At 42.1% G+C, this 18,407-nt stretch overlaps 1 protein-coding gene across 8 annotated transcripts in view; it reads right to left on the bottom strand.

The window, feature by feature from the left end:
- LOC122557942 (potassium voltage-gated channel subfamily KQT member 1) overlaps nucleotides 1–18,407 on the bottom strand; it is a 682,968-nt gene that overhangs the window by 284,988 nt on the left and 379,573 nt on the right. Inside the window, exon 15 of one of the 8 annotated variants that reach the window (XM_043706187.1) lies at nucleotides 16,240–16,824. The exons of 6 other annotated variants lie outside the window; for them this stretch is intronic. In XM_043706187.1, coding sequence (XP_043562122.1) covers nucleotides 16,641–16,824 — 184 coding nt within the window. In that variant the 3' untranslated portion in view covers nucleotides 16,240–16,640. Of the gene's footprint in view, nucleotides 1–16,239; nucleotides 16,825–18,056; nucleotides 18,255–18,407 lie in introns of those variants that run through there. One more of the 8 variants, XM_043706188.1, reaches the window with a different exon arrangement.

Below are 18,407 nucleotides of genomic sequence, written 5' to 3'. Positions count from 1 at the left end.
GGATTTGACTGAGACAAGGTGGGGGGAGGGGAAATGAGGAAACTGGTGAAATCCGAGTTCATCCCTTGGTTGGAGGGTTCCTAGGCGGAAGTTGAGGTGCTCTTCCTCCAACCGTCGTGTTGCTATGGTCTGGCGATGGAGAAGTCCAAGGACCTGCATGTCCTTGGTGGAGTGGGAGGGGGAATTGAAGTGTTGAGCCACGGGGTGGTTGGGTTGGTTAGTCCGGGTGTCCCAGAGGTGTTCTCTGAAACGTTCCGCAAGTAGGCGGCCTGTCTCCAGCAACACATTTTCAGCTCTGATCTCCAGCATCTGCAGTCCTCACTTTCTCCTCCATTTGAGAAAAAAGCCAAGATTTGATGAGCATTGTTGGTTACTTTTTATACTGATATACTGGTGTGTAGTGATGTGTGTACCCGGACACTTGCAATTCTTTGATCCTCTACAATTTCTTCACTTTTCCCCATTGAGAAAATGAAATAATTTGTCTTTCTTGAATCTGGTATTGTGGTCATAAAAAACTAGACCATCTGGTTGTCTTAGGTCAACTCATAGTTACAAGCCCTTCTATTGGTATTATCCACATAACTAATAGCAAGTGAGAATGAAGGGAGGCTTGTCATACAGTCATAGAGGTGTACAGTACAGAAACAGACCCTTTGGCCCAACTCATCCATGCTGAGCAGATGTTCTCTATTAATTTAGTCACATTTGCGAGCATTTTTGGCCCATATCCCTCTAAATCCTTCCTATTAATAAACCCCCCAGATGTCTTTTAAATGTTGTAATTGTACCTATCTCCACCACTTCCTCTGGCAGCTTATTCCATACATGCGCCACCTGTATGTATGGAATTTTTTTTGTGCGAAAAAAATTGCTTCTTAGGCCCCCTTTATGTCTTTGCCCTCTCAGCTTAAACCTATGCCCCCTAGTTTTGGACCCACCTATCCTAAGGAAAAGACCTTGGCTGTTCACCCTATCCATACCCCTCATGATTTTATAAACTTCGATAAGATCACCCGTCAGCCTCTGGCACTCCAGGGAAAATACCTTCAGCCTATTTAGCCTCTCCGTATCGCTCAAACACTCCAACCTGGCAATATCTTTGTAAATCTTTTCTGGACCCTTTCAAGTTAAACAATATCTTTTCTATACCTGGGAGACCAGAGTTGAATGCAGCATTCCAAAAGCGGCCTAAACAATGTCCTGTACAGACGCAACATGACTTCCCAACTCCAATACTCAATGCATTGACCAATGAAGGAAAGCATACCAAATGCCTTCTTCACTATTCAATCTACTTGCGACTCCACCTTCAAGGAACTATGAACCTGCACTCTAAAGTCTCTTGTTTGGCAACACTTTCCAGGACCTTACTATTTAGTGCACAAGCCCTGTCTTGGTTTGCCTTACCCAAAAGCAGCATCTCACATTTATCTAAATTAAATTCCATCTGCCAGTCCTTGGTCCATCAGCCCATCTGATCAAGGTACCAATGTACTCTGAGGTAACTTTCTTGGCTGTTCACTACACCACCAATTTTGGTGTCATTGTGGTAGATGTTTATCACCTAGTACTTAATAGCTAGTTTCTTTACATTAGAGCCTCTTGTGAGGCCACAGGCTAGACTGAGGAGAAAATGTACCTTATTGTTTAGATAAAAAGAACTTAGCACAGTGTACAAGTGGAACTAGAGCTGGTTCCAAATCTCTCCAACAACGGTCCTTTAAATCCTGATGGGCAGAGCTTACCTCACGATGTCAGTTTGCCCTTTTAGGTACAAACTGTCTTATACTACAGAATCCAAAGTGGGTGACCATGCTTTCCTCAGTATTGAACTCCGTCTGCCACAGTTTCACCCACTCACTTTGCCTCTTTATAAGAATTTGTAACCTTGTGCTCGTATCTACAAAATTTACTCCATTTCCCAACTTTATAGCATCAGCAAAGAAAACATGTTTCCATTAGCTGATGGTACAAGAACCAGGGGACATAGATTTATGCTGAAAACAAAAAATGCTGGAAATCACAGCAGGTCAGGCAGCATCTGTGGAAAGAGAGCAAGCTAATGTTTCAATTCTAGATGACTCTTCATCAGAGCAGATTTATAGCCTTGAGAAAGAGTTATACTGTGATGTGAGAATAATGTTTTTCATCCAGCAAGTGATAATGACCTGGAAAATGTTGCCTATTAGGCGGTGAAAGCTATGACCATCTATGATTATGGAGTTAAATTTGATGGACATTTGCGGAAATGAAACTTCCAGGGTGAGAATAGGAGAATTGGACAAATTGGATGCTCTATAGAAAACTGGTATGGACTCTGTTCTCCAAATGGTGCCCTTCTGTGCTTTAGTGACACAATAAGGCTATGGACTGATGTAGGGCTACTGGGAGACAGGATTATAGAACTGGATGTGGATGAGAGGATGTAGTGTATAAAGTTCAGCACAAGATGATTATGATGTCTGGTTATCCTAGGATTGTGGCAAAAAATTGGTATTGATATTGAATGTGAAAGCAAAGGAGATAGCATCAACCTTTCCAATATTTGACTGCAAAAAAAAGTTATCTGAGTCTGGTATTCAGACGAGTAAATAATAGCAGAGATACAATTAATAGGGAAAAAAAGAAAATGCTTGGTTTCATCTGCATATATATATATATATATATAAAAGCAGAGATGTGTTTTGAACATGTTGATGAAGAAAAAGAACTACAAATAAAAAATTGAGGAACTTTGGCTGCAATAGTACAGGCAGGGGAATGGAGCCATTGGATCTGTGTCAGAAGTCAAATGCTTTTTCTTTCTAAGATATACAGTTTCTGAAGGCTACTTTTTGACTTTCAACGGCCACATTTTTAGGAGGTTTTGTTTTGATTATCAGAGGCTACTTTTTCATTCTCACTGTTAATTTACTCAGTGATGCTGTCATGTAGCAACGATGGACTCACTCTGGGACAGAATTAGAAAAAAAATCATCAATATCCTCAAAAATTCTCAACTCTCAGTTAAACTTAGAGCTTCAACATGCAAGGAAAGCATCCCTTTTCTATTGACACCACAGGATTTAAATTGTTAGAAAATAACAGACATACATGATGATTAGAGGGTTAGCTAGGATGGACAGTGAGAGCCTTTTTCCTCGGGTGATGATGGCTAGCACAAGGGGACATAGCTTTACATTGAGGGATGATGGATATAGGACAGTTGTTTTTTTCTTCTAAATAACCAGAACATAGAACATTACAGTGCAGTACAGACCCTTCGGCCCTCAATGTTGCACTGGCTTGTGAAATCAATCTAAAGCCCATACAACCTACACTATTCCATTATCATCCATATGTTAATCGAATGACCATTTAAATGCCCTTAAGTTTGACGAATCTACTACTGTTGCAAGCAGGGCATTCCATGCCCCTACTACTCTCTGAGCAAAGAACCTACCTCTGACATCTGTCCTATATCTATCAATTCTCAATTTAAAGCTATGTCCTGTTGTGCTAGCCATCACTATCCGAGGAAAAAGGATCTCACTGTCCACCATATCTAATCCTCTGATCATCATTAATGCCTCTACTAAGTTACCTCTTAGCCTTCTTCCCTCTAACGAAAACAGCCTCAAGCCCCTCAGCCTTTCCTCATAAGACTTTCCCTGCATACCAGGCAACATCCAAGTAAATCTCCTCTGAACTCTTTCCAATGCTTTCACATCCTTCCTATAACTGGTGACCAGAACTGTATGCAATACTCAAAGTGCTCTGCACCAGAGTTTTGTACAGCTGCAACCAAAACTCCAAAACTCTGAAACTCAACCCCTCTACCAATAAAAGCTAGCACACCGTATGCCTTCTTAACAACCCTATCAGCCTGGGTGGCAACTTTCAGGGACCTATGCATAAGGACACTGAGGTCTGGCACACATAAAAACAACATCCTAAACATACCTTCCACAGACTGGAGAAGTGACAGCTAATGTGGTTCCATCACACGTGCACAAAGTTGGAACATTTTAACCAGTTAATTACCACCACTCCCATTTCAAATCTCAACCACAGACTTAAATTAACTAATTGACAGTATTCATTAAAGTAGTAGCCAGTACAGTTTTTCCAAGCGTGGTAGCTCCTGAACGCAACCATAAGCTAGACATTCCACATTCGTTACCTCAGTGATTTGAGGTTTTCTAGGATCATAGTTAGTTGAGTATTTGTCTGGTTGATAAGATTTTTTAAAAAACTCTCATAGCTCCCCTCCCCAACCCCCACTCACATCTTCTAGCTGTGGTCTCTTGCCTCACAGCTCTTGCAGCCTCCTTCATCCCTTTCCATCCCCAACATAGCTTGGAGCCTTTTTCCTATCCTCACTCCTCATGCAGCCCTTTCCCAGCCATCTTTTCACTGTGGCTGCAAGAGTGAGTCAGAGATTGGACATTTTGCAGCAAATACCTCACTTTCTGACTCCTCAAAGCCTGTCCACTATCTATAAATATAAGTCAGGAGTCTATGGAAAATTCCCACTTGCCTGGATGAGGCAACTCCAACCACACTTAAGAAGTTTGATACCATTCAGAACAATGCAGCCCACTTGATCGACACCCCTTCTGTGACTTTGATCATTCAGTTCCTCCACCACCTGCACATAATTGGAGCAATGCGTACCATCTTTCAGATGAGCAGCAGCAATTAGCCAGTGCTCCTTTGAAATAACCTCCTACATTTACAAACTCCATCAACTAGACAAACAAGGACAACAGATGCATGCGAACAACACCACCTGCAAAACACACACAATCTTGCCCTTACAAATATATCACTGTTTCTTCCTCATTTCTGGGTCAAACTCCTGGACTTCTCTCCTTTACCACATTGACAACAGCCTTTCTAGAAGGTGGTTCAACACTACTAGAGGAATGGGCAGTAAATGCTGGACTCAGGTGGGCTCACATCCCATGAACAAGTCATTTTAAACATCTTTGATAAATTTAGCAGTGATAACCTGATCAATGCTATCAATACAGCAGAGGATTATTAAAAAGCACCGTTCAGAGAGTCTTGTCCACCACCTGTAAGTTGTCTGATTTGGAAAATGTGAAAATGATTTATATAAAATAAAAAAGAATTTACTCGTTTGCATGTATTGTAACAGATTCCTTTAAAATATTTTGTTGGTTAAAGTAAATCATTTAAAAGATTTTAGTAGATGTCTATTTTTTATGCAGCTAAAAACAAGCTGGAATTTAAAAACTGTCCTTGAAGATCTATTGATGGGCGTAGGTGGCTGAAATGTGCAAGTAGGATAAATTCTATTTTGTAGGGAGGGGCAACTTTAGTATCATGACTATTAAACCAGTGCAAAAACTGAGGAAACTTGAGCTGCACTGAACATAATTTGAGTTTAAAATTCCACCATCTTTCGTGCTGGCTTGACTGATTGCAAATTAATTTCCAGACCCAATGTTCTACCTTTGTGCATAGTGTTTTATATAGTTTAACAAATGTGTGTACATTACAAAACTGCTTCCATTGTGTTTGAGGATGGTAACAGTATCATGGGGTTACCGTTGTAAGATGGTTCAATGCTAAAAATGTTAAGAAATGTCAGGAAGCCAAGCATTATGGTTATGAATCTAAAGAGAGTTAAGAAGCATAATAATCTGGAGGTAGAAAAAATGCAAATGGTTAAATGTTGCGACATTTTCATAAAAAGTTAAACAAAAGCAAACCTCTAGGTCTTATTGAAAGAAGGGTAGAGTCGGAAAGTTGAAAGGTTATGCAAAGTTATGCAGGGAGGTGGTGGGTAGTGGTAATATCATTAATGCAGGAACACAAACCAATGTTCATGGGTACATGGATTCAAATTCCACCAATGCAGACGACCCGTTTTAATTTAGTTAAATCTGGAAGTAAGGGCTAGTCGACTATACAGTCATTGTTATTTGTTCTAAGAATCCATCTGGCTCACTTCAATATCCTTCTTGGAAAGAATGTTGACATCCAAGTCTGGCCTATATGCAACTCCAGATACACACCGATGTGGTTGATTCTTAACCTAATAAAGGATGGACAATAAATACTGGCCTCTGGATCAATGGTGTTCAGGCAGCATCGAGGCGCTTCAGCAAAATCGACGTTTCGGGCAAAAGCCCTTCATCAGGAATACAGGCAGAGAGCCTGAAGCGTGGAGAGATAAGCTGAAGTGTTCCGAGGCGGAAGATGAGGCGTTCTTCCTCCATGCGTCTGGTGGTGAGGGAGCGCCGGTAGAGGAGGCCCAGCACCTCCATACCAATACTGGCCTGGCCATTGACACGGATATTACATTACTGAATTATAAAAAGACACATACCAAACCTAGGACAGAGCACAGTGGAAGTACTACGTCCTGCTTTGATCACCACTATAAAAAAAGGGTATGGAGAGGGTATAAAGATGATTTGCCAGGATAACAACAGAACTGAGATGATACCTACCAGGAAAGGTAGGGTTCTCTTTACCCCTGAATAGAGATCGCTGAAGGCAGTGACCTAATAGACACCTTTCAAATTCTGTGAGGTTTACTTGGACTAGAAACAGAAATGGTTTCAACCCATGGGGTAGAGCAACCTTAAAGGTCATCCAGATAAAATCACCATCACATAGACGAACAGGAAATTCAGACGAAGTGTCTTCATCTAGTGAGAATGTTGGCAAGAGGGACTATTGAGTGAGTGAGTGGGAGGAAGTATTAGAAAGAGGGACTGTTGAGTGAGTGAGTGGGAGGAAGTATTAGAAAGACGGACTGTTGAGTGTCTGAAAGAGTGGGAAGGAGTATTAGAAAGAGGGACTGTTGAGTGAGTGAGTGAGTGAGTGGGAGGAAGTATTAGAAAGACGGACTGTTAAGTGACAGAGAGTGGGAATGGGGTCAGGAGGAGGGGCTTCAAAAGCTTATGCTCCAACAAAAATTAATTTTGTCTCATCATTTCCTTTATTGGTCAGAGTGTTGAGTACAGGAGTTGAGAGGTCATCCTTTGCCTGCACAGGACATTGGTTAGGCCACTGTTGGAATATTGCATGCAATTCTGGTCTCCTTCCTATCGGGAGGATGTTGTGAAACTTGAAAGGGTTCAGAAAAGATTTACAAGGTTGTTGCCAGTGTTGGAGGATTTGAGCTATAGGGAGAAGTTGAATAGGCTGGGGCTGTTTTCCCTGGAGCGTTGGAGGCTGACGGATGACCTTATAGAGGTTTATAAAATCATGGGGTGCGTGGATAGGGTAAATAGACAAAGTCTCTTCCCTGGGGAGGGGGAGTCCAGAACTAGAGGACATAGGTTTAGGGTGAGAGGGGAAAGATATAAAAGAGACCTAAGGTACAACTTTTTCACGCAGACAGTGGTACGTGTATGGAATAAGCTGCTAGAGAAAATGGTGGAGGCTGGTACAATTGCAACATTTAAAAGGCATCTGGATGGGTATATGAACAGGAAGGGTTTGGAGGGATATGGGCCGGGTGCTGGCAGGTGGGACTAGATTGGGTTCGGATATCTGGTCAGCACGGACTAGTTGGACCGAAGGGTCTGTTTCTGTGCTGTACATCTCTATGACTCTATATCACATTAATGGGAAATAAAAAAATTCTAATTACAGAGAGATTGCTAATCCTAATGTGTCATTAGAATTACTTACAAAACTTGAGGTCATGAGAGAGGTAAGGTTGGCATGTATCATTATGCAAAAATTGTCAAGCTGAATAGCTGTAGAAGACCAAAACAAAGTGTGGGAATGACTGTGAGAGAGCATGAAACTGTTCAGAGGTAAATGGGAAAGAAGGGAGAGGCTTTAGTGGATCATAAATGCAAGGATAGGCTGGTTGGGTTGGACACCATATTTCTGGGCTGAATATTCCATGTAATTCTCTGGAATTGAGAAACAGTGGCTAACCATGGAAAACCAGAACTAAAAATAAAGTTTTGACACTTTTGGACAGGTTTACTGGCCCAGTGCAGTTCTATTCACTGTGGATAGGTCTCCAGTTGGAAAAAATAACGAAGCTGAAGTTTGCTTCTGCTCTGTGGTGAAGGGTTTACCTTTACAGGAAACTCAAGCTGAAATTATCACAAATAAGCATCATGAGTTGCTCAGCCCCCATTGGTCACCCTGACAAAAGGAAAAAAGGAGACAACGAGCAGATGTTGTCTCTAGTGAATGTTGCCATGGTAACTATTTCTCAGTCTTACTCTAAAATCTACCAAATGCCCCCTTCTTTCTCAGGTTAAAAAAAAGGCTCTTTAATTTGCTGGTCCACTCAGCCCTACTCATCTGACTGACATATCCTGATGGAAGATGAAAAGGCTTCAGGCAACTTCAGCATACCCAGTACTCAATTGTCAGATAGCTACAAAATGCTGCATTTACTTATTACTGCACAGAACATGCCAACACATGATAGAATATTGCTTGGGCCTAAACAGTGACACAGTTGGACTGGCTTGTGGAGAAAGAATACAAAAAGCATTTAAACCAAATGGATCCCTTGAGTTAAAACCTTCAATCGCCTGTTTCAAAGGCTTTCTCTACCTTGAATAACAGACTAAACCTCGATCTTGTTTGCTATCTCCTGCCTTACCCTGCATCACTTTCTAACTAACCCTTGATAAAGAGGTTAATCTAATTCATTCATTGGTTAGACCATTTTTGGAATATGCCATTCATTTCTGGTTTTCCTGCCATAGGAAAGATGATAAACTTGAAAGGGTTTGGAAAAGATCTCCAAGGACATTGCCAGGGTTGAGGGGGGGGGTTGAGCTATACAGAGAGGCTGACTAGGCTGGGGCTGTTTACCCTGGAAGGTCGGTGGCTGAGGGGTGACCTTATAGAGGTTTATAAAATCATGAGGGGCATGGATAGGGTGAAGAGCCAAGGTCTTTTTCTCAGGGGAGGCAAGCCCAAAACTAGAGGGCATAGGTTTAAAGTGAGAGGGGAAAGATTTCAAAGGGATATAAGGGACAACTTTTTCATGCAGAGGGAATATGGAATGAGCTACCAAAGGAAGTGGTGGAGACAGGTACAATTACAACATTTAAAAGGCTGCGTATAGGAATAGGAAGGGTTTGGAGGGCAATGGGCCAAATGCTGGCAAATGGGACTAGATTAATTTAGGATATCTGTTGCCATGGACAAGTTGGACCAAAGGGTCCGCTTCTGTGCTGTACATCTCTATGACTCTATTATCTACACTAACACACAAGAATTTATTTTCACTTTGTCAAACACAGTGTAAAGTTTTAGCTTCATGCTATGCATTTCTGCTGATTTTCATTTCCAAAGAGTCATAACTATGCCTCATTTCATAGGGTTGTCTAAAGGGACAATCTCACCAGTGAGTGATAACCCTTAGAAAGGTCATGTTATGATACACAGCTGAACACTTCAGTGAGTTTATTTTATGATTAAACATCAGCCTGGTGAAATTCTTGCCTGTCAAATGTTGTGGGTTCAGGTTCTACCACAGGGAGTCAAGCACCTCACTAAGCTGACTGCCCAGTGAAATTCTAAGGAAACACTATACTAATGCTGACCTTTTGGAAATGATCTTTCTCTGAGATCCCTGTCCGCTCTGTCATGACACAAATCCAAAAATGAATAGTGACAGTTTCACACTGTACCCCATACTCCCCTTCCACCTACCAGACACCCCTCACTGACCCCTGGCCAACATTTATCCCAAAAAGGACTCCATAAAAACAATCAATTTGGACATCATCATGTTACTGATTGAGATCTTACTGTGAACAATTTGATGGAGAGACAAATTATACACAGACACCTCAGGAAACAACACACCAGTGAACGAGAAAGATTATTCTCGAAATAATAATAATTTAAATAGTTTTAGACAGTTTCAGAAATGTGACTCTCAGGGAAACATTAGAATTGATGATTATGATTAGTAAGAGTAACAGTGGCTGTAACCCAGCTCATTTTTAAACAGTGAGGTGACGTTTTTAATGCAATCTTAAAGAAGACAATTCTTTAAGCACAATGCTGTCTGACTGGTATCTCTCAGGCATCAGCGTGAGCGCTACACTGGCTGCCTGTAGCTGAGTATTCCACAACTTCCTGTTCTTGTGAAGGACAATTATTCAGGAGTATCTTCCAGTCACTTGCCTAAAGCACAAAGTGCACATGACTCTGGATAGCAAATGCTAGTCTGCTATTCTACTAAAAGAATGAATCACAAGTGTGTCTGATCAGATTTGTATCCAGATTTTGCCCTTTTCTGTAAGGCTCTTTATGTAAACACTAGCAGTGAATAACGTGACACCTTTTCCAGTCCCGAACCCAGAAGCACCTCTTCTGTCCCCCAGGGCTGAGTTCTGGCTAACTCAGAGATTGGACCTGAGATTTTTCTTCATTCATCAGCTGAACAACTAATGGAGCTAAAGAATGGCCCCTGTGAGGTTCAGTTCAGGATGGACTGAGAGAGTGCATTTACAACATCCTGGGGATAAGAGGTAAACGCCAGCACAAACATACTTGCATAAGTTGCCAGGGGGTCAGCATCCAATTCAAGACTGGAGACAAAAACATAGACTGGTAGAATGGAAGCAAATAGTTATCAAGTATAAAAGTCTGCATTTTCTAGTGGTGGGGATGGGACCTCTGCCAGTCCAAAATACACCTATCTCCTGATTCTAATCAGTCCAGGGTCATTGCATGCTTTGTAAGAGGGCAAGAGTGGTCGTTGTGCATTAAGGGGAGACCAAGGCGTCAACTAGGACCAGTTACCCTACATTGGGAATTGCTCTGGCGAGCCCCAGCAGCATCAGCCTCCTCCTTGCTGGTGCAAGTGCTCCTTTTGCTACTGCTGCTGTTTAACGACCAGAGATCCATTCCCTGTCTTTTGAACTCTGTGTGCCAAGACCCATTTTGGCAACCCCCACCATCAGTCAGGTGATTGACAGTGTACTGTCACTCCCACTCAATAACACTAGTTATTTGCAATCCTCCAATAAATAAGTAGGTGTTATGATTTCAATGGGATCTGTAATTTGTCCCTCAGCGACCGATCCTCCTGCTCAGTAAGGCAGCCTCAGGTAATACCAAGATGACTAAAACTGCTATCAAACGATAATCAAACACACTGAGTGCCAAACATGACATCAGCTCCCTTCCTGTTTCTGTTTTGCGCCCACTTGTTACAGAGTATGAGGCAGTGTCTGAGAGATCTTGATGATATCATCGGGTCAACGCCCATACAAAAGACTTTGGTGCCTTTTTCTCCTATTCAGGTCATCTCCGAAGATTCTCACATGACTCACCCACACATACGCATGTACCAGAAATAGAGCAGGGTGTCAAAACCCCACAGTGACACATCCTGACTTGATGGGAAAGAGTGACATCATTCCCATCAATCCCATTGTCAAAGGGTTTCCTTTTATCTCCTTTTCACAGCCTAGCTTTTCCTAACATGTACAATGACATCAGTGAAATGGATGTTAAATGCAGAGGCTGTGCATGAGGCTTTCAGCTGTCAAAAGTCATGAAGAACTCTCTTCTGCAATGTACATGAACTGACAGCAGAAAAGGCACAGTTCAAGAACAAGGAGACAGTGTTGATGGAGGGAAAATGTCTGGGAGGAGAAAAGCACTTAGGTAACTGGTAAAATGGGGAAACAAAATATTTATAACAAGGCTTGAATAAGGGGGTTGAGGTCTGACCCAGTGTGTCAATAATAGAGGGTGTGTAGGAGTCCAGAATTGGACATGTGTGAATATCTCAGAGGACTGGAGGAAGGCAATGATATGGGGAAAACCAATGACATGAAGGGGCTTGAAAACACTGAGTTCCAGTCTCAGCAACAAGAGTCCAGAACAGAATTAAGTTAGATGCCTATTCATGTAAGATCGAACATCGATCTTTTTGCACAGTAAATACAAGAGCTTTAATTGATCAGACACCAGGAATAGAGCCATTCACATGATGTCATGTGTTATCTGTTACAAGGAGGGGATCCTTGGGTAAAAATGGCAACTAATATCACTTCTTTCTATTTGCTGCAGTAACATTCCTCACAAAAGAGAAATTGAGGAGTGGAGAGGGCTTCAGCAATAAATTACTGCAATAGAAAGTAGGTATCTCAGGAAACAACAACAACCTGCACTTATATAGTGTAACAAAATCTTACGAGGCATCTCTGACGCATTATAAAGCAAAATCAGGGTCTCCAAGCCATGTAGCAAGATATTGGGTCAGATCACCAAAAACTTGGTTGAACAGATGGACTTTGAAGAAGGCAACAGAGACAGAGAGATGGGGGGAATTCCAGAGCTCAGGCTGTTGGATGCAGAAGGCATGCTCACCAATGGTGAGGAGGGGGGGTTGTCTATTAAAATGAGAGATGTGGAAGACACCGGAATTAGAGGAGGTAGAGAACTTGGGAAAGCTTTGGGCCGAAAGATGACCAGGCAGTGGGAAATGAAAGGGTTAGACTTGAGGAACAGCAAGGGGTCTGATAAGAACTACCTACAGATCTCCTGATAGCAGTGATGTAGGCGGGAGAAAGATATGCAGGGCGCTACAAAGAAATAAGGCAGGCATAATGGGTGTCATTGTTGAAGCTTTTGAATGACATGGGCAATGTTAAAAAATATAACAAGAGTAAAGAAAATAAGGTTCTCCACACCGAGCAATAGAGTTCAATTTTCCCCTTAAAATCTAGATGAGAATCCTGCTGGTAAGTCACGAGAGAATTTTTGTATGCATCTGATCATTACCAAATCCTGCCTAGATGCAGGTTTCTAATCTCTACCGATGAGGCACTAGACAGTGCTGGTACCCAACTTGAAAGACAGGGTAGTACAACATTAAGGGCAGTGCCTAGCCTACAAAGTTTGAAATGGTGCACCACTAGGGTTTAAAAATGGCAATAGTGAGCTCCTGGCACCAGAGAGCACTTCCGCCATTAATGAGTGCAGGACAGTATAAAATCAGCACTGTAGAGGCAGAGTGTGTGTGGAATGAGGTAAACAGTCAGAAGTTGGAATTGAGAGAGAAAAGTCACCAGGACGCTTGGAAGGAAATCCTCTATGAAACTGCCTGAATTTGATACTTTGCCAAAACACAGGAAAATACTGCCCAGTGTGTTCATAATGAGAGATTTTAATTTTCATATAGAGTCGGAAAAGCAGAATAATTCATTTGGTAAAGTCAGTGATTTTTTTAGAATGGATTCGTTTCTGTTTTTGCGAACAATGCTGTAATCAGATCACAGAGTCATACAGAATGGCAACAGACCCTTCGATCCAGCCAGTCCAACCAAAACACAATCCCAAACTGAATTAGAAATTGCTGGAAAGGCTCAGCAAGTCTGGGTACATCTGTGAAGAGAAACTGGAGTTAACATTCTGGGTCCAGTGACCCTCCCTCAGAACCAGACCTGAAGCATTAACTCGGATTTCCCTTCACAGATGCTGCCAGCCCTGCTGAGCTTTTCCAGCGAATTCTGAATAACAGCATCCATAGTTCTTTTGGTTTTCACTTAGTCCCAAACTAAACTAGTCACACCTGCCTGCTCATGGCCCATATGCCTCCAAACTTTCCTACTCATGTATTTACCCAAATGTCTTTTAAACATTGTAACTGTAGCCACATCCACCACTTCCTTAGGAAGTTGATTCCACATGCAAACCACCCTTTGTGTAAAAAAAATGCCCTTCATGTCTTTTTTAATCTCTCTCCTTTCACCTTAAAATATGCCCCCTGGTCTTGAAATCTCCCTTCCCAGTCAAAAAGCCCCCACCATTAACTCTATCCATACCCTTCATGATATTATAAACCTCTATAAGATCGCCTCTCAACTGCCTACGCACAAGGGAAATCTGTAAAAGAGTAGCCAAAGGAAGGGTAGGGTTGATTACATCACAAAAAGGTGATAATCTTACAGAGGTAGATAGCATGACTACAGTATTAAATATATATTTTGCATCTGTCTTCATTAAAAAAAAGGCTGCTACCAAGTCAAAGGAGGAGGCAGTAAAAAAAAGGCATAGAATAAAAATGACTTTATAAATGGCAATGAAAAGTCTGTCGCCATACAAAGTAGAAACGTCACACAGTCTGGACAGGATGCAGCCTAAGTTTTTGAGGGAAGTAAAGCTAGAAATTTCTGAGGTTTTTGCTATAATAACCTGATTGTCCTTATGGGATCGTGCCAGAAGATTGCAGGATTGCAAATGATACAATCATGTTTAAAAAGGAAGAGACAGTTAGAACTGGCAATTATGGACAGTCACCCTAACATCATTGGTGGGTGATCTTTTACAGGCATTATTCTGAGACAAAATAATTTGGAAGAATATGGGATAATGAATGAATGTAGCACAGATCTTTTTAAAGGCAAATTGTGTTCAACTAATTAGCATTTTTGATATGGGAGAATGACAGGAACACAACAGAGTGAATGATCAGCTTCTGTACCTTCCCTGACCAGAATATTGCAATGGCAAAGAGGGTCTCTCCTCCTATGGGGAAGGCCCACCACAAGCCAATCAGCAACTGAAGAGGTCTCTGGCAGGCATTTCTGGGGGAGAGAAACATAAAAGCTGAGAAAATGGAAGCAGGAGTAGGCCATTCGGCACTTTGAGTCTAGTCCGCCATTCAATACAATCATCCAACTCAGTATCCCGTTCCCGCTTTCTTCCTGTACCCTTTGAACCCTTTAGACCTCAGAATGATATCAATTTGCTTCTTAAAAACATTCAATGCTTTGGCCTCAACTGCTTTCTGTGACAAAGAAATCACAGCTCACCAATCTTGGGGGGAAGAAATTTCTCCTCATCTCAGCCCTAAATAGCCAACCCAGTATTCTTAAACGGTGACCCTCGGTTCTCCAGGGAAGTGCAAGTTGTAGTATTATGTTATTGAAGCTGTAGGCGCACTGTCCTAAAAGGTTGAGGGCAGCAAAGTGGAAGAACCTAGAAGCTCGGAGATCGGCCCAATGCCAGAAGGATCTAGCAACAAGGAGAGGAGCTTATTTTCCCACCGGTGTGTCAGCCTCTATCCACAGCATTGGAGATGACGCACCTCTTTAAAACAGGTCTCATAAGCAAGCATTAAAGACGCTTTTGGATGCCAACAGTGAGGCAGATCGTAAAGTTTCTTCCTTCTTTCCTCAAATTCGCCACCTCGTTGCTTTCTTTTAAGGTGGCAGGTGTTATCTGGTCAACACAACACAGGAGACCGCATAAGGAATAATGACAAATCGTGGAAAGAGCAAAGGGAGAGAATTAAATCAGAACACAGTAGTATTATATTGGAGAATGAGTGGGCCAACTATTGATTCAGCTCAACCTTTAGTGAAAGGAACAGCAAGGTATATTCAGCTGGTTGGGGGAAGGGCCACATAAATCTCTTCTGATGTGTGAAGTCCCCTCTGCAGAGGCAGTCACCATCTGTATTGACATGCAAACACTGTGCATTGGCTGTAAACAGTGCAAAATCCATAGCGAGGGCAGAAAACCTCTAAACAGCGACCTGCAAAATTGCAGACATAAACAAAAAATAACTCTATGGAAGCTGCCAGGAATTGCGATTAGGTCTGCCACCTTATTTCTGGCCACTTCAAAAGGAGGTGATTTCCCGACACACTAAGCCTTCAGAAGATGCAGAGGTTTTGACTGGAAATGGACAGGCAGGGAAATCCCAGGGTTTCAGTCCATGAATCTGACTCAGATTGTGAATTGGCCGAGACCTGGCAGTCGGTTAATTATTATTTCCACACTCAAGTTAAATTCCATGGTATAAGGAGGCTAAAAGGAGGAAAAGAAGGGTGAGGCATAGACAAAGAACTTATTCTAATTTGAAGCTACAGTTTTCTCACTTTATTGCAAGTCACATTCATTACTTAAGATGATTTTGACTAGACTCGTATGGGATTTTTAATTAGAAACAATTCAACAAGAATATGGTTGAGGATTTATCAAGAAATAATCCTTAACCAAGCATTATTGCAAACCTGAATTGAACTGAGATTGAAGGAACTTTACTGTAGCACAATTCCAATGTCGATGCTTGCATTGTCAATCAGAATGAGATTTAATTCATGCTTACTCAAAAACATACGTTTAGAGTTTGATTTGATTTAATTTATTTATTGTCACGTGTATCGTGTTAAAAAAATACAGTAGCAAGTGTTGTATAGTGTCACCACTCTTAAAATACAGAAAAAATAAACCAAAACATAGAATATAAAGTCAGGAAAATGAAGGAATGAAGAAAATGTCCACTTTTTACAAAGTCCTTCTTGCTAAGTGCTGCGTCATGGGCTATGGGCTGGGTGGCCAGCTATGAGTCCCCTTTGCCATGCCGCTAGAATGAAAGTTGCCACCTTTCGGTGCCATCATGCCTTCATCAATAGCCTCACCATTATGCTGTCCACACTGTCCTACTTGAGTCCACACTGCCAGGCCTACTCAAATCCATACTGCCAGGCCTACTCGACTCCACAGTGCTGGGGCCTACTCGAATCCATACTGCCAGGCCTACTCGACTCCACAGTGCTGGGGCCTAGTCGACTCCACACTGCCAGGCCTACTCGACTCCACACTGCCAGGCCTACTCGACTCCACAGTGCTGGGGCCTACTCGAATCCATACTGCCAGGTCTACACGACTCCACAGTGCTGGGGCCTAGTCGACTCCACACTGCCAGGCCTACTCGACTCCACACTGCCAGGTCTACACGACTCCACAGTGCTGGGGTCTATTCGAGTCCACGCTGCTGGGCTTATGCGTTTCCACACTGCTGGACCCACTTGCCACTGCTGATGCTGTTGGCATGACTGAGTTCTTCAACAAGAGGTAAGTAAAATAAAATAGAAGAGAAATAAAAGAGAGTAGAGAGAATAAAAAGAAAAGAAGTGAAAAGAAACGTGGACAGAGTGGACAAGCCCCAGGCTCAGCAGTCCTACTCCACTGCCATCTTACCAGAATCTTGGTTGATAGCTTGAAGGTGGAAATCAGGTCAACACTGCAAGAATTGAACAACGCAACAAATCTGCAAAGCTTCATCAAATCAATACAACATCCCCAGGTTGTTCACAAGAGCATAATCAGCCAAATGATGCGACTGAGTCATTTAATGAGTGATACGGTCAGGTACAAGACACGGTCAAACAGGTAGGTTTAGGGCTTAAGTAATTGAAGACATGGGCAACAATACTGGAACATTAAAAATCAGCCATGCTTAGAAGACCAGAATTAAAAAAACACAGATACTTTAGAGGATTATGGTTCTGGAGGGATAGGAAGAGGTGGAATTTTGAAAATAAGAATGAGAATTTTTAAATTAGGGTGTTGCTTTATCAGGAATCAATAGGAAACCAGTGGGCTGACCCCTGGTGAGCATAAAGGAGAGAATCTCTCAGTTTAATGCATTTTAAAGATATTTTGTAATCAAGCTGTTCAGAGTTGTTACTACACATCTCGGGACCTGGCCTCCTGGCTCAGAAGTAGCAACACTATCACTGTGTCACAAGAGCCCATGCTTTCACAATAGATTGGTGACTATACCACTTTCTGGACCTCCAGTTATGGCCTATGTTTCATAGTCCTCAAAACAGGCATGTTGTGATTATGGCCGACTCTTAATCAAAGTGCATAAAGATGGTTTGCCATAATCCTCCTTCGAGTAGGGCCTACATTCCAAAATGCCTATTGTTGGGTGTCAGCAAAACAAAATTGCCACGAATTTCCTACTCCATTCGCAAACTAATGGGGCTTTCAGCACACTTCAAATGTAGGGAGCTCTGAGGATGTTTCTAGTCTTTGGATGTAGCCTAAAAAGAAAGCAAAATACTGCAGATACTGGAATATTGACATGAAATAAAGTTTGGAAACACTCAGCAAGTCAAGTCAAAGGATAATTGTTTTCTCAGAAATAGGTCAGCACTGGAAAGTATTACAGATGAACAAAGCATAAAAAAAGGAACAGAGCAAAGGGGAAGGGAGGAGGAGGAAAAAATGTCCAATGTCTGAAATAACTGCACAGAGACTGGTATCCTGTCACCAAGTCACCCTTTATTTACATGTGCACTGTACACTAGCTGTGACCTGCCAGCTTGGAATCAGTCCCTGAAATGAGGAGACTGTGAATGTCATGTTTATATCTGTCAGCCAGGACTCCCTGATTGACCCAGGTTGACAACCCCAATTAATGATCTCCTAGTCAACAACATCCACCTAGGTCCAATCACTACAATGTCCAAACACTGATGTGCCTAGAACGAACAAAGAAAAGGAGATGGTTACATGGCAGAGACATCCATCCCTCATTCAGAGTCATAGAGTCATACGGCAAGGAAACAGACCGCTCGGTCCAACCAGTCTATGCCGAACTTAATCCCAAACTAAACTACTCCTTACCTGCTCCT

This window comes from Chiloscyllium plagiosum, chromosome 16 (assembly GCF_004010195.1).
Source record: "Chiloscyllium plagiosum isolate BGI_BamShark_2017 chromosome 16, ASM401019v2, whole genome shotgun sequence".
NCBI lineage: Eukaryota > Metazoa > Chordata > Chondrichthyes > Orectolobiformes > Hemiscylliidae > Chiloscyllium > Chiloscyllium plagiosum.
The sequence above is the reverse complement of the archived record's forward strand: the minus strand, read 5'-3'. Positions and strand labels throughout refer to the sequence as shown.